Source organism: Chenopodium album, chromosome 24 (assembly GCF_948465745.1).
Source record: "Chenopodium album chromosome 24, dcCheAlbu1.1, whole genome shotgun sequence".
Classification (NCBI taxonomy): Eukaryota; Viridiplantae; Streptophyta; class Magnoliopsida; order Caryophyllales; family Amaranthaceae; genus Chenopodium; species Chenopodium album.
In genome coordinates, this window is record NC_137857.1 from 9,244,239 (window position 1) to 9,260,191 (window position 15,953).

Consider the following 15,953-nt stretch of genomic DNA (forward strand, 5'->3'; position numbering starts at 1 on the left):
TAAATTGGTTTTCCCATTTGTTGCAAAGTACAATCAGTAGTCCATTCTGCTCATTTGTCACGCATAACCGAATCGATTCCACTCTATTTCCTATTACTTGACAAATTATCTATACTTTAGTATTTAAAAACTATAACCAAGAAACTAAGAAAAGACACATGTCCTCATCCATTCTATTACACTTCTCTAACCATAGTGCCACATGTCATCTTACACTATTAATTTTTTATTGCACCATTTTTTTTAATTTTTTCATTAAACTTATACTTAATCTTTCATACACACTTCATCTCTTCATCTTCATCTCTCCCCTTTAATTCAACCTTTTCCTATTCTCTCTTTAATTTTAGCCCTTCCACCTACTATTTAAGCCTCTTTTTCGATTAAAGTTCCATAATTTTAATTTCTTTAATCATGTTTCCGATTACATATTATACCCTATAATAACTTACTGATATTTCTTCACTTATCTCTCAATACAATTTTATATGAATAACCCGTGCATTGCACGGGCCAGAAGGCTAGTTCATGTAAAAATGTAAAACCAATTACTCCGTAGTCTTTAATTTGTAACGTGATCCGGGATTGATTTTCATTACTCGCCTTTATCACTCATTGACTTTTTAACCAATCTCAAAAAATAAAACATAAACCCCAAGAGAGTGTAGCGAGTGCATTTCTTCAACTTGTTTCAGTCTCCCTGAGTTCGCTGAAACAACACAAAAACCTTGAGCAGATCGCGATTTCTCTTCGTCATCTCTCATGGTACCAATCTCTCTCCTCTTTCTCCACTCTTCTTCTTCTTCGATTCTTCATTTTCAATCAATCTTTGATCTGTAATTGTTTCTCTTTTAATGGTGTTTTTCAGGCTCAATCGGCAAAACCCATCACTAGTCCTGTTCCTCCATCGTTGCATCCAACCCTAGCTTTCTTTCTCCTCGTTTTTGGCCTCATTGTCACTGCTTCTTTCTTTATGTAAGTCGATCTCTTCCTTATTTATTGAAATTTTCAATTTCATTGAGTAATTGTTGGTTTATTGGGTCGATTATTTGTACTTTATGTTGTGATTTTGTAACTTATTTGGTGGGTTTTGATGTAAGATTCTTGGTTTTGAATTGGGATTTTCTGTTTAATGTTATATAGATTGGTATTTGTGTATGTGATTGTTGTGATCTAAATCTCTGAATTGGGTATTTTGATAATGTAGTTGAACCATGATTGAATTGTTATAATTGTTAAGGCCTAGACCTTGTGAATTTGATGATTCCAAACCTTGTTCCTTATCGTAATTCAATTTTATGTTTGTTGATGCTCTTGTTGGGCATGTTTGTGGTAGAGTTCAAGTAATGTTTTCGCAATGGAGATGAATTTCATTTAGTTTGTGGAAGTGGGAGGTTGGTATCCGGCTTTTATGCTTCATGAGGAGCTGAACTTTTGCAAATCGGGGATGCAAATGAAACCTCAGTATTACTGTCGCGAAATGGGGGGAGATGGGGTTGGGGAATTGGAAAGGGCTTATAGGCTGTTCATCACTATTCAATTATTCATTAATACTAATACATCAACACCTCATAAACTTATGACTTTTTATGAGTTCATCTTTAGTCCGGCCATTCACGGCCACAACTGGAATCTTTGCATGGGCTAGTGTTTTTTTTTTTTTTTTCCAAATCTTTCTACTCACTTTTTCCAAACCTATGTTTTATTCACAGTTAGTTTTGTAAAACTTCAGGCTACTTTACAGTGTATGTTGTGCTTTTTGTTCCTCGTAAAACCCACCTCCTCCCTTAAGTTTTTTTTTAACCCCATACCTTAGGGGGGTTTGAGTTATGTGTTTAAATTAAAAAATCATCAATCAAATGTATGGTATGGGTTTATATCATTCTAAACCCATACCTCGTACCTAAATTTTGTGAACCAAAGAACATGTGGGGAATAGCATTTCTTACACTGTGTTTGGATAGATAATTGGGAAGGAAAAGATAGGGAGGAGGGGAAGGAGAGGGAAGGGAAGAATGATGAGTTTTCCTTCCAAATCTTTCCATTGTTGAAGAGATCAATTTCTTACAATTTAATCCCTCCATTTCTCTCCCTCCAATTCCTCTCCTCCCTCGGTTGTTATCCAAATGAAAGATTATTCATCCCTCCATTCCCCTTCCCTTCTTGGCTTCTTTTCCCTCCATTTCCTTCAATCCAAACAAAGTGTTAGTCTAATTCTTAAATCAAAAGATGTTCCATTGGTGAGTGGTCCTTGAGATAAGATCAATGGCTAGTGTATATGTGTATGAGTTGTGAATGTATTGTTGTGAATCTTACAATAAGACTTAGAACTTACACAGGTTTATTTTGCTCCTGTGAATCCAGTCAACTGTTGATGAATATGCAGGGATTTTGATACAGAAAACTGAGGTTGGCAGTTAGGAGTTAAGATTATCTTTGAAAAGCTTTGAAGTCTCTAAGATTTTGACAGTTATCCGACCTCAGATCTGACCAGAAAATTAGGAACCAAAGAAGAAGAATAAACACTGAATTAAGTATGACAAACTGTTCAAAGAGTGCAATATACCATTGTGTTATTCTATTTCTTCCATCTCCACATGATTTTTTATGATGGTGCCTGTATTTTACTTTGTTATGTACTCTGACAGTAATATCTTTTGTTCTACTATATAAAAGTAGCTGTCTTATTTTAAGGATGCAAACTTAAGTTGTGGGTAGTAGGACATTTTTTAAATTGCTTGTATGGTAGGATAATAAATGACAATGTTGAGATGTATAAAAAATGAAGCAATTGTAGTATAGCATGATTAAATGAAAGGCATGTTTGGAAGTGCCTTTCAGATTTCTGAACGAGGCAAAACTTTACTTGTTCCAACTTCCAAGTATCAGTCTTTCATAAAGTAGCGGTGAGCAGTTTGAGCACTAATGTTATAGTTGAAGATAGGATTTTGCATTATGTATGATTAGTATCTAAGGGTATTATTGTGTAAATCTATGTTTTTTACTTATTCTTTTTTTTTAGATTTAATTTTCTCGTGTAAATTTTTTGAAACCTGATCGTGCTGAATACTAATATACTTGTATAAAAGTAAGTTTAACATCTAAGATGTAACCTCTAACTGGCTCAACATCTTACTGCTAACATTTATTGGCGATGAGCTATAGCTAATTTGCTAAACAATGGTGTGATTTTTCCAAACTGGCTGGAAGTGTTTGAAATGTTGGGAGTTCTTATCTTTCAATTTGGAAGCAAAGGTGAAAATAATCTTGGAAATCCTGAGTGAAAATGTATGGATTAATATGTGTATATTTCCCATTGACCAGTAGAGGCCAGATTGTTAGGAACATTTGTGCAGCACTAGTTTTATTAGAGAGTGAAATACTAATATGGAGTATTTGGTGTTTTGGACTTCAGTTTGATTTAAGTATGGATTTCGCTGCATTAATCTTGTATGGTATTGGTCGATCAATGTTGATTAGCTATGTCTGGTTATAGGGTATCATTGTTATTGGGGTATCATTGTTATTGTTAGTTCCAAATATTTACTCTAATTTTTATTGTAGATATGCGGCTACTTCTGCTAAGAAGAATCGAAGTCTTGCTAAAGAACTCGTCACTGGAGGAGTTGCTTCTGTGTTTTTGGTAAGCAATTATGCATTTACGCATCATCTAGTTTATATAATTTAACTATCTGAAGTTGATAGCCCTGTAGTAGTGTAGTCCCTCTTGAATTGACACAAATCTTTGTCTCTGTTGCAGGGCTTTGGATCTCTATTTTTGCTCCTATCAAGCGGTGTTTATGTCTGATTTTTAGTGTTTGCTATAGAGTATTGAGTAATAGTTAAAGTTGGCCATGTTTTGACAATTTTCCAGTTCCCTGTGGCTTATGAATCATGAACTGTAAATGGACCGCACCATGGTTTCTTCCATGAATCGGGTTGATTAGTAATGCTTTGTTATGGGAGGCTATGCTTTTTGATACTAATACAAGGTTAAATTTTCAAAATTCTAGTAATGAAGAAAGAAGTTCATTAGTCTTAGCTGAAAGTCAATTCAAAATTCAAATGGTGGATGAAGTAGGACAATCTTTACGACTTACCCCATTAATTACATGATCTATATCACATTAGAAATGTAAGTCGGTCTCTAATCTCTTTATAATTTCGCGAGCAACCTTCATCACTTACGTTTTATCTAGACTAGGTAGAAGAAATTCTAGGGAAAGGAATGGGAAATAGAAGGGGTGGAGGGATTTGGAGGGGTTTATGACCCTCTTAACTCTTAAGCTATATTTCAAAAATTTTGGAAGATAAATAATCTTTATTGATGGTAAATGACCAATATATCCTTAGTTAATTAACTTTATTTTCTCTCTCTTTTCTGCTAACCCTATTTTCTATTTCCTCTCTTCCTTTCTCTCACATGAATGGGAGTTCAACCCCAATTCAATTTGGGGTTTCAACCTCTTTTCAATTCAATCGCACACATGCATATTGTTGACTCACAACATGCATCAGCATGTGTATGATCAATTGTTTGGACTTGCATTTTCAATTTTTAATTCACTATTCAGCTAGTATCTCTTTTCAAGAAGGATGTAGACTCACAAGAATGGCAAGTTTTGGATTCAATTGCAAGTTCCAGACAAGCACATGATAACAATTCAAAAGGGTGGGTTTATGGGAATGATAATAGTAAAGTTTATACTGATGAAGATGAAAGATTGCTACTATAACTTATGTTGCCTTCACCATTGTGAACGAGATGACAGATTTTGAGGAATCATCTATTGGTGCACGTGATTATGTGTAGGCACTTTTACTCCATGAAGGATAGTTAGGCATCCCTTGGTATGTCATGGGAAGTATTTTTGTCAAGTAAATTTTTTTTTTCTTTCAAAGAAATACGACACTACTAGTTATGGAGAGAGAGATTGGATGGTAATTGGGAGAGAGATTGGATGGTAATTAAGAGCATTCACACCAATGAACATTTTTTCCAATTTATCAATCAAACACTAAAAAATATAATTTGGATAATATTTTACAAGGAAAAAGGATTAATCAAATCCTTCAATTATTAAAACAAAGATACAAGATGTTTCAAAAAAAGAAAAAAAAAAAAAAACAAAGATACAAGATAAAATCAAGGTTAACTTTGTCTCCAACTTCAAAAGTTAGCAACACCCATTTGAAGAAATAGAAATCAAAGTGATTTTGCAATTGCTATAAACAAAAGTTTGTAAATCAAGATACTAATGGAAAAAAGAAAGGGGAGAGAAGAAAAACACGTGAAGAAAAACGAAATAGCTAATGTAATCATCTTAAGATACCTGTTCTAACTAATAAATTACCGATTTTTAGAGATGTTGAATTGAATGACTGTGTTAAGTTTAGTTGGTCCAATTAGGTCAAGTTCGGTTCAGATTTTAATCTTACTAATTCAATGTGTTTATATATGAGCAAGTCAAAATTTGAATCGAATCACTTTCAAATTAAGCCGGATTTAGTTGAGTCAGGCCCGAGTCATGGTCGAACAAGCATCTCTCTATTACAGCGTTACTCCGAGAGACAGAGACAGAAAATAAATAGGGTGCTCCCAGCTCCCTAATTTTAGTGTTGTCCATATTAAAAACACAAAGCAGCTCAGTTCAACTGTAGACAAGAATAGTTAGAGCATCCCCATCAATGAGCATTTTTTTGCTCATGAGCAAAAATGGTGAGCAAAAATGGTAGAAGATGTTCCCCATCAATGAGCATATTGAAAAATGCTCATGAGCAAAATGAAAATTGCTCATAGGATGAGCATTTTTTAAGATGAATAGTAATCATGTGGGGTCCACAATGCAAGTAAAAAAAATAATTAAAAATAATATAGTAGAGAGAAATATAATAGGATATTAGTAAAAGTAAGAGAGAAGATGTACTAGAGAGAGAATGGGGAAGAATTTTTTTTGATCATTGGTGGGATAAAAATATGATTACAAAAATGCTCATGGGTTAAAAGAGAGAGAAAGTGGGTAGAGAGAGAATGAGGAAACCAATTTTTGCTCATTGTTGGGAATGCTCTTAGAGAAGAAGAAGAAGAAAATGAGAGGAAAACATCAACAATCAGCGGTTGATGAGAAGTACGCTCAATGGAAATCTCTCGTCCCTGTTCTCTACGACTGGCTCGCTAATCACAACCTCGTTTGGCCTTCTCTCTCTTGCCGGTACTCTACTTTTTTAGGGTTTCATATTTTTTCATTTTCCTGTTTAATTTCGAAATGTCGAATTTTTCTTGCCCTAATTCGACTCAATTCTCGTATTTTCTGGTTTAGGTTTTGTATTTTGATGAATTTGTTGCATTTGAGGAATTTTTTTTTTATTTGCTTTAATTTCTAGCTTCTTTTAGTTGTTGTTCGTCTTCTTTTGTTGTAATGGTGAATTTTATGTCTGAAATTGTTGACTTAGTTCATAATTGTGTTCATTTTGGTTTTGTTTGCAGGAAAAATAATTAATGTCAGTTTAGGTTCTGTTGAGAAATTGATAATTTTGTTTGTTTGTTTGGGTGGTTGTTGTTGTTAAATTTCGGTTGGCTTAATGCAGTGTCGAGTTAAACCTTAATATAGCGCTTTAATGCTTCGAAGTTGAGAATTTTGTTCGTTGTTGCTGATTTTAGGTAGTGTTGATATGGTGCCGAATGAAACTTAATCGTCACAGTTGTGTTTCAAGTTGAAAACTTTTGATAGTGTTGATGACTTGATGTGGTGCTGAGGAATGAAATGAACATAAATTTTTCGCCTTTGAAATTGTTTGACAGTAAGATTTATGGAACTACCTTATTTTCTGATTTTTGTAGTACATTTTGTGCAAGTATAGAGCTTTTATAATAAGTAATATTCCTGCAATTTTTGGGTGTTATAATTGGCATTTTGAAGTTTGAACTTTTGAAGTATGATGTTAATTTCAGAGTTAAAAATAATTAGCAGGTCTAGTTGCGAGGAGTTAAACACGACAAACTCACTTCAAATGGACGCAACTTAATTATTGTCATCCTTATAATTTACTTTAAAAAAAAACCTTTACTGTTAGTGTGTCTTGAATAATTGTGTTCATGGCCTTGTGCAGGTGGGGCCCGCAGCTCGAGCAAGCTACTTACAAGAACCGGCAGCGTCTCTATCTCTCTGAACAGGCATATTCTGCTTTTCCTCCTATCTCTCTCCCTTTAATCTTAATAGTGGTTAATTTCATAGTACATTGTTGTTGCTGTATGAATTTATAGTATAAATAAATAAAAAAAAATTCCCTTAAATTTCGTGCTTAAATGTTTTCATCTAATGTTTTCCGAGTTGCAATTCTTTTAAATTTTCTTTTCAAATTCTAGCTGACATGATTGAGAGACCTCCACTAAGGCACTAATACTCCATTTCTCAACAAGTATGTAGACGTTTATTGTTATAATGGATGCAAGAAAGATTAAATAAATCAACACACAAGAACTCAAATTTTATTTAGTTCACTATTGATGAGTTAGCTATGTTCACGGACAAGTGAGAGGAGAGTTTTATTGATCTTGAGGAAAGTACATTGCCTAGGCTAAAGTGTTAAACCCTTAAGGCGTTTATAGAGTTCCCTTAAAGCGGATTAGGCTGAATGTAGGCTCAGAAACAAAAAACCATAGCCCACACAACAAATAGTGAGTCATTCAAAGGAGGCTAACTGATTTAAGGCATATTCTAACATCTATGATGGAAAATATATCAACTTTCAATTATAATGGATTACATATAACATGTCACTAAATAATTATTTATACCTTATGTAGTTATGTTTTATTTGTTGTCACATTGTAGTTCATTTAGGCAACTTTCAGATTACAAGTCTGATGTAAGAAAACCCTCTTTGCTTGTTTGGGTGAGGTTGCTTGAATTGCTATCTGTTTTTTCTGCTACATGATTGTCCATCTCCAATCCTCCATTAAATTGTTTATATATGAAATTTTCTTTTGCATGAACCCAGCAAATATTTGTCAGAAAGTTGCATTCAAACATGATTGGAATTTAAATCTGTCTTTGCTATTTTAAAAATGGTCCTTTTTAATTGTGATGGTTTTTCGCTTATGTAATTTTTCAGACCGATGGCAGTGTGCCAAATACACTGGTGATAGCTAACTGTGAAATTGTAAAGCCAAGAGTTGCTGCTGCAGAGCATATCTCACAGGTGATCTTATTATCTTATGTTGTTCCCTGCTCTTCAAATTAAGTGCTTGCTTGACCAATTTTTCTTACTCCTATTCCATTTTATCTGTCGCTTATAGGTGGTTGTTAGTTTTGTATATATATAGAATAACTAATCTTTCGTGAATCTACATTAGAGACAGTCATTTCGAAATTGAGTTCAAAACTGTTTATTTTATTTTCGTTATAGGTGTGCTTTTCATCTCATAAGTGGCAGGATATGATTGAAGGATGTAGAATCTGCTTAATACTACTTTTGTCCCAATTTCTAACTACACTATGTAATCTGTGGTTGTGAGTCACATCTGTATTGGACAGTGGAATAAGGGCACGAGGTGTTCCAATTTCATATATATTTCTTAAGTAGATGAAGCACACATACAAATTTTGTAAACAAAAAAATATCACCCCATCCCATCCTGATTCATAAATATTGAAATGCTTTATTTTGTTGATTTTGTGTTCAGTTTTTTCATTTGATGATTGTAATATGTTAATTTCTTTTTGGCATAGTTTAATGAAGAAGCTCGCTCTCCATTTGTGAAGAAGTACAAGACCATTATACATCCTGGAGAGGTGAGGAAAACTTGTTTTTGAATTCTAGATGTTAAACTCGTTCGTATATGCGTGTATGTATTTTAGAATGTTCATATTTTCATGCTAAAGCCTTTGCTCGGAAATATATTATTTGTGATTTTGTGTATGTGACTGATGACTACTTTTCAAACGTCCTTTGTTTGTTTGTAACTTGTAAAAATATGAATAACACTATTCAAGCCTGGTGCCCTGGATAGGCTGTTTTTAGAGAGAATTCAGAAAGATGACAGTTTAAGTGGAAACATATAAAATTGACATACATTATAGCTTATTTTCAAATGTCATCAACTTTGAGAGTGTGTGCCTTTTCTTGAGTTGGTTTTACTCTTTATGCATGACATCTCATGAAAGAACTTTACTCATTAGTGTTAATTTTAGCACATGATTTCCTTTCTGAAGAGAGCATGAGCAATCATGGATTACTCCCAATGTGTTTTTACAGGTGAACAGAATCAGGGAACTTCCTCAGCATAATCATATTGTTGCCACCCATACAGATAGTCCTGATGTAAGCTTTCTCTAGACATATAGTAAACAATTAATATCTAAATGTTATAATCGTCCCTTGTTCTATTTTCATGTATTTTCTCTACAAAAGAAGTTTATGTATGGTTGCATTTTAGGTTTTGATTTGGGATGTTGAGACTCAACCCAATCGCCATGCTGTGCTAGGAGCAACTCCTTCTCGTCCAGATCTGGTATGATTTTTGTTTTTTATTTTTTCCTGTTCATTTCTCGTTATAATATGTCTAGGGTTATTCATTTTGCTTTAATTCCAAGGAATATGCCAGTATAATATGTCATGCTCTCTTGCAGGTATTGACAGGACATAAAGAAAATGCCGAGTTTGCTCTTGCAATGTGTCCAAAGGAACCTTATGTGCTCTCTGGAGGTGGGTAGGCTGTATTATTAGCACTTCTAGTTTTGACTTCATCTTGATGCTCATGTGATATATTTCTTTCTTCGGAATCACATTGATGTTAATATGCTATCATTTTTTCTCATAGCTTTGATATTATCTTGGAATGTCCGACTTCATTGATTCTGAGCTTGTTATTGGCTGAATATACTATTCAATGACCAATCATCTCTTTCTCTTTTTCTTTTCTTTTTTTTTTTTTTTTTTTTTTTTTTTTTTTTTTTTTTTTTTTTGGGTGGGGTGGGGTGTGGGGAGGGAGGGAGGGAGAGGGTAGGATCTGAGAACTGTGTTTGTTCATTCACTAGGTGCGAATATTCATAATTCATAATATTACAAGCACAAAGAAAAATATGCCAATCCAAAAAAAGCGCGCACACAGATAGCTAGTCTAGCAAGCACATATCCTCACCTTACTGTCTTCTATTGCATCCATGTGAAAACTAGCAAGCGATTCAATTGTTTGTAAATCCAGCATTGCGATTTGGAATTTTAGAGTGGTTTTGGTTCAAAGTGGGTTGAAAAATCAAGTCCGGCTTATCCAAATTATAGTTATGGTAATATATGTTGGATCATATTCTATTTGTAGAACAATAAAGTGTTTGTAGATGATTTTCACTCAAAATTAGAAAGTAATATTTGAATATGAAGGAATGAAATGCAAGAAGTTGGAAAGAGGGAACTAGGTAAGTAGTAGTATACGTAGAGATTGGAAAAAAGCTGACTCGATAGAGAGTGAAGTGAAATAGTGCTTAAATAATTGATTTTCTTAAAGGGAATGAGGAACTTATGTAAGGATGTACCATAGTAGTAGTGAGGTGGTTTTTTTTTTTTAGAACAAAAGTCATTAATCTTATTGTAAACATATTATTGTCCTGTAGACATTTTGTATTTACTTCCCTAGTGGTCAGTAGTAATACTTCTTAGGATATTACTCTATCTTAAGGAGATTATTGTTTGATTCATTCCTTTTTTCTGATAGCTTTGTTTAGGGAAATGTAGCATACCACATTACCACTAGGGAAGTAAATTCTTAAGTGGGTTGTTTTCTCTTGAATTGTATCAATGTAACCTGTCCACACTGTTTTACCCTAGCACTACATCAAGGAGGTAGGATACCTATAAATGTGATTTATTGGCCCGTTATATGGTGTACCATTGACATCATAATGTTTTTTCTGAGACGGGTGCCTTAAGGCTGTTGTTTTTGCTCATGGATGAGATTCCAGTGTTGAATGTACTACGATGGGGTATTTGGGACTTAACTGATAAAAGGAAATTGTGTGGTTTGTTTATTAATGTGATCGTGTGTGTTCTTTTTGCCAACATTACTACTGCCTTCAACTTCATATATTTCTGAAAATCAGATGGAGATCTATATAGGTAGATGACAATCATTGGTTGTAGATAATAACCATTTTTTTATTTAGCAGGTCTGTGAAAGATTAATATCCTTATCATAGACAAGCTTTCTTCCTGCTATAGATATCTTACCTATATAACTCCCCTTATATACTCCCACAAAAAGCATGTACAAGGACAGACAATTTTATTAGCAATGGCAGCAGGTTGCTTGAAAATGGAGCTCCATAAATTGTACTTGCATCACTTGCTTTAGTATGCTTAAATTATATTTGCAAAATTTGTCACACATATCAATAATTTTGCAGGGAAAGACAAGTCCGTAGTTTTGTGGAGCATTCAGGACCACATAACAACAACAGCCTCAGACCCTTCAACCAATAAGCCTCAAGGATCGGGGGCGACAATAGTGAAACAAAATGGTGAAAGCCCTTCTGTTGGACCTCGAGGTATCTTTCAAGGCCATGAAGATACTGTGGAAGATGTGCAGTTTTGTCCAAAAAGGTGATTTCCCAATTTTATGTTATTAGTAAAGTGCTGCCTATGAAATTTTTACAAAATTTGGGAGTCTTGAGTTTTGCAGTGTTGTCATTTGGTTTTGACTCTATTGCAATTATCTTGAAGCTCTCAGGAGTTCTGTAGTGTTGGAGATGACTCTTGCCTTATACTGTGGGATGCTCGGACTGGGTCTGACCCAGCCATTAAGGTAGAATATTCATTATTGTTTGGTGTTTTTAGAAGGGCTTTATTATTTTATTATAGTTACAAACATGCATACATGCACACCGGCACATGTGCACATACATAATATTATATACTATGCATGGTAGCAGATTTGAAAATGTATCTTTACCTTTTGAGCTACAAACATGAGTGACAAATGCTATTTTAATTTGGTTTAATTGATGAAATTTCCATTTGATCTCAGCAGTAAGAATTTTATATAAATTAATACTGATCTAATACTATTGTAAATTCCCTTAATTGATGCTATTGTGGATTTGTGATAGTGATTTTCAACCTTTTCAACTAAATAGACTATATGTTTGTTTTAAGTTGTAAACTTATCTTTTAAATTTCGTTATTACTATATGTAATTAACTCTGATTCTATTTGTTACGTGTCTTGGTTCTTTGGTCCTAAATTTGACAGGTTGAGAAGGCTCATAATGCCGATCTTCACTGTGTTGACTGGAATCCTTTTGATGAAAATTACATCCTCACAGGGTATGATCTGCATCACTAATTTTTCTGTTTATGCTGTAGTTCCTCTGTTTCACTAAACTGAACACTTCTCTTTTCACGCTTGACAATGCATTAATTCAATCTCTAATATTTTTTTTTTATCACCAAGTGTATTATAAATTTTTTCTGTAAGTATAAATTGAGGCGAATCTAACAAGATCCCACGTTACTTTTTTCCATAACCATAAATCATAAAAGTTAGTCAGAGTAGAGTATGTTAATATTGCATAAGTCAAAGTGTTGTAATCTTAAGTATTAGGTTGCTTCATTTATACATGAGATATGCTCATCTCTTATATATTCATATGAGAAGAAGGATAGGAATAAATTATGATCCCTTTGTAGGTCAGTCTGGGAGGTCAAAATATGCATAGCCTTACCCTTGCTAGGTAACAGTAATGACACTTTTATTTTTGTAGGAGTTGACATGGCTTCTGTGTTATTTTCTTCAGATCTGCTGACAGCTCTGTTCGTATGTTTGACCGGCGTAATCTTACTTCTGACGGAGTAGGATCACCTGTTCACAAATTTGAGGGCCACAAAGCTGCTGTTCTTTGTGTCCAGGTTCTAAATGTTTTTCGCATAATGATTGTAACCGCATTCTATAATCCTGCAAATTCTGCTCTTAACACATCCTTGATTTCAGTGGTCTCCTGACAATCCAACTGTCTTTGGAAGTGCTGCAGAGGATGGTGTTCTCAACATTTGGGACTATGAGAAGGTAAAGAAAATCAGCAGTTACTCTTGTAATGTTTTTGGAGACATGTGGATAAAACAACTATAGGCAGAGGGGTTCAGGAGATAGGAATTAGTTTAGTTGCTTGGACTTATGGTTTAACTTATGTGCCGAAAGTTGCTTACAGTAAAAAGAATATGCCAGTGTTCTAGCTTTTGATTTCATATTCTAGTGCCTATTGTATTTGTCAATTGCTGAATGCTCTCTTGCCCAAGGTCCCCCACCTTCCTTCTTTTAATAAATTTGAACATCTGCTAATATCTGTCTGAAGATTATTTAAAATTGACTTTTGAATACATACCAACCATGGCAAGGACATTATATATTTAAGTCATAGATCTAGTGTATGAATAACCATGAGACTCTTGTGCATGGGTTGCATTGTTTCTTGGGCATAAGCTCAGATTTAAGTTCCACAAATAATAAGTTTGGACACACTCACAAATGAGTTCCGCCACAGTGGAAATAACTTAAAATTATGTAATAAAGTTCAGACAAATGAGTCAGATATAACTCAGATAAGTTCAAATAATACGAGTTAAAATTCAAAGCTAAAACAAGCTCAGACTAGGTAATTTGAGACTAAATAAGCCAGATAGAACAAAGTCTTAAGATTTCTGTGCTTTGCTGATATTATAACTTTTTGGCATGTGTTATTAAAGGGTTATCCGATCGCGAATTTGTAACATAGGTAATGATTTTACAATACTTGATAAAACTTAGATATTTCAAGGATTTCATCTTATTATATCCTGGCGTTTTAAAAAAAAAAAAAAAAACATTGTTTCCGCATTTTTGTACCACTTGTACAACTTCTTTGATATGCCCTCTGCTATTTTTTCCAGGTTGGTAAAAAGAAAGAGCGTGGGGTAAGAACACCAAATGCTCCTCCAGGTCTCTTTTTTCAGCATGCTGGACACAGGTTTGGTTTTTTCTTAATATGTTTCTACACGTTAATATTTTCATTTCTTTTTGTGTTTATAGGATATTTTAAAGACTCGGAAATTTTTCATTCATCAAATCTTTCTACATGTTCCATTAAACCATTTTTTTTGCTAATATGTTTGTATTGTCATATAGTAGAATAATTGACATCCAAGTCTTTATTAAAAAAATTTAACAGTTCATGGTTCTGTCTAATGCTAGCCTAAAAACATTTTTGATGCAAATTTGATATTAGCCTTTGTTTTCAAAAGTATTTTGTTCTGACTGCTGTGTTTGTTCTAATAGATGAGAGGTCTTGAAGCCTTACAACTGAACAAATTTGCTTTTCTGAATTATATACAGGGATAAGGTTGTTGATTTTCATTGGAATACTTATGATGCTTGGACTATTGTGAGTGTTTCTGATGACTGTGATTCTAGTGGCGGCGGTGGAACTCTACAGGTACCAATCATCTCTGATTACATGCACTAGATGTCCTCACTCATGAATAGTGATTATCATGACCTTAATCATGATATTAGCTCATTCAAAGAGAAAGAAATGCGTTTTAGTTTCATTTAGGTTGAAGCATTCGTTTTGATGTCCCCGCATCAGCCTAAATTTAAATTAATTCTCCACTTTGTTGCTAGACCTAAATTAATACTCGAGCTATTGACAAGCCCTTTTTTACATTAGTACTTTGCCTTTGTTCAGAGTCAAAGCCTTAATATAAAGAAGCCAGCAAGTCCTTTGCTTTGTAGTGACAGACATCTACAATTAATTTTAGGCTGTATCAGTCTTCTGATAATCTGATTTACCTCATCATTTAATTTTGTTAGCTATAATCTGAAATACTGATGTCTTCTTACATGAATTTTTCTGCAGATATGGCGTATGAGTGATCTAATTTACCGACCAGAAGAAGAGGTTTTAGCAGAGCTTGAAGAATTCAAGTCACATGTTGTTACATGTGGTTCTAAATCATGAGGTGATATAGAATCTGTTTGTTGCTGATAAGCAGTGGTAGAGTACATGGTCTTCCAGGTCCCATGAATGTGTAGAGTAGACGATGGCTGATGAGAGCTGAAATCTATTTTAGTTATGTAGCATGCTGATGCAGGAAAGTTGAGGAATGGGACTTAGTATTTATGAAATTTAAGGGTTATGTTATACTTTGAGGGTGTTTGGGGGTGGTGGGGATCTTTTGCCGTTGGTTGTGGAATGTGATTTGTAATATAACTTGTGAATCAGTGTACTATTCTAGATTTAAGTATGATAGTATGTAACTAGAATAGGCTGAACAGCAAACAGCAGCTTATTATGCTTGATCCCTAGGATATAGATATTGCTCTAGCTTAATTCACCTTTGCAATATGTTACTCCGGTGTTCCTAGAATTAGGTGCACCCAAAGTCCCAAACGGCCAAAGACAGGTGAAGGAGTTGAGTATACAGTTGGGAACTTGGGACTCACCATTTGGGAGTTGAGCCATCCTTTTTTTGAGCTATGATTTAACTGAAGTAGACTTATTTGGCAATTATAAAATCAACCCTTTTGGTGTAGTCTCTCACCTTGCTAAGCTAATGCCTTTTGGTGTAGTACAAGTTTGGATCAACCATTGCCCTGAAATGGTTACTCCTTATGTACTCTCGGACACTTTGACTCTTGATGAATAAATTGCATTAGGTTGTTTGCCCTCAAAAAAATAAAATCAACCCTTTTTGCAACCATAAAACTAGACACAACTCTTTTGTCACAATCTAATTAAATTACCACCTTTGATACTAATCTCCCTCCTCTTGTTCTTGTTTTCTCCTCTTTTGGAAGTCTTACAACATAACCAATCAGGCTATCTTGTCCTTGTTTTCTCCTCTTTTGGAAGTCTTACAACATAACCAATTAGGCTATCACCATCGCTATTGGCCACCCTCTCAGAAACAAAAAAAAAAAAAAAG

General features: G+C 34.2%; 2 protein-coding genes across 3 annotated transcripts; both read left to right on the forward strand.

The window, feature by feature from the left end:
- Positions 1 to 647: 647 nt before the first annotated feature.
- On the forward strand, positions 648 to 3,944 carry LOC145612398 (uncharacterized). The gene is made up of 4 exons (XM_081667773.1): positions 648 to 765; positions 869 to 975; positions 3,565 to 3,643; positions 3,761 to 3,944. Exons 1-4 carry the CDS (start codon positions 763 to 765, stop codon positions 3,806 to 3,808), a joined length of 237 nt encoding a protein of 78 aa, XP_081523899.1. The 5' UTR covers positions 648 to 762; the 3' UTR covers positions 3,809 to 3,944.
- Positions 3,945 to 5,540: 1,596 nt separating this feature from the next.
- LOC145610187 (WD-40 repeat-containing protein MSI4-like) lies at positions 5,541 to 15,474 on the forward strand. Of its 2 annotated transcripts, XM_081665467.1 has the most exons (16): positions 5,541 to 5,671; positions 6,070 to 6,212; positions 7,111 to 7,174; positions 8,116 to 8,202; positions 8,733 to 8,795; positions 9,259 to 9,324; positions 9,440 to 9,514; positions 9,633 to 9,708; positions 11,403 to 11,598; positions 11,719 to 11,800; positions 12,247 to 12,320; positions 12,791 to 12,902; positions 12,985 to 13,059; positions 13,920 to 13,996; positions 14,362 to 14,461; positions 14,885 to 15,473. In XM_081665467.1, the coding sequence occupies exons 2-16, from the start codon at positions 6,091 to 6,093 to the stop codon at positions 14,984 to 14,986; spliced, it is 1,371 nt and encodes a 456-aa protein (XP_081521593.1). In that variant the 5' UTR covers positions 5,541 to 5,671; positions 6,070 to 6,090; the 3' UTR covers positions 14,987 to 15,473. The 2 variants fall into 2 exon arrangements, with proteins under 2 accessions (XP_081521593.1, XP_081521594.1); XM_081665468.1 differs by lacking the exon at positions 5,541 to 5,671 and having other exon boundaries at positions 6,076 to 6,212; positions 14,885 to 15,474.
- The last annotated feature ends 479 nt before the right edge of the window (positions 15,475 to 15,953 follow it).

Bases quoted from the DNA above. Each gene is read 5' to 3' on its own strand.
- LOC145612398 (XM_081667773.1), top strand. The intron at 976-3,564 runs GTAAGTCGATCT...TTTTTATTGTAG, and splicing joins GTCACTGCTTCTTTCTTTAT to ATATGCGGCTACTTCTGCTA. The intron at 3,644-3,760 runs GTAAGCAATTAT...TCTCTGTTGCAG, and splicing joins GAGTTGCTTCTGTGTTTTTG to GGCTTTGGATCTCTATTTTT.
- LOC145610187 (XM_081665467.1), top strand. From the start codon at position 6,091: ATGAGAGGAAAACATCAACAATCAGCGGTTGATGAGAAGTACGCTCAA. The intron at 8,203-8,732 runs GTGATCTTATTA...TTTTTGGCATAG, and splicing joins CTGCAGAGCATATCTCACAG to TTTAATGAAGAAGCTCGCTC. The intron at 13,997-14,361 runs GTTTGGTTTTTT...AATTATATACAG, and splicing joins TTTCAGCATGCTGGACACAG to GGATAAGGTTGTTGATTTTC.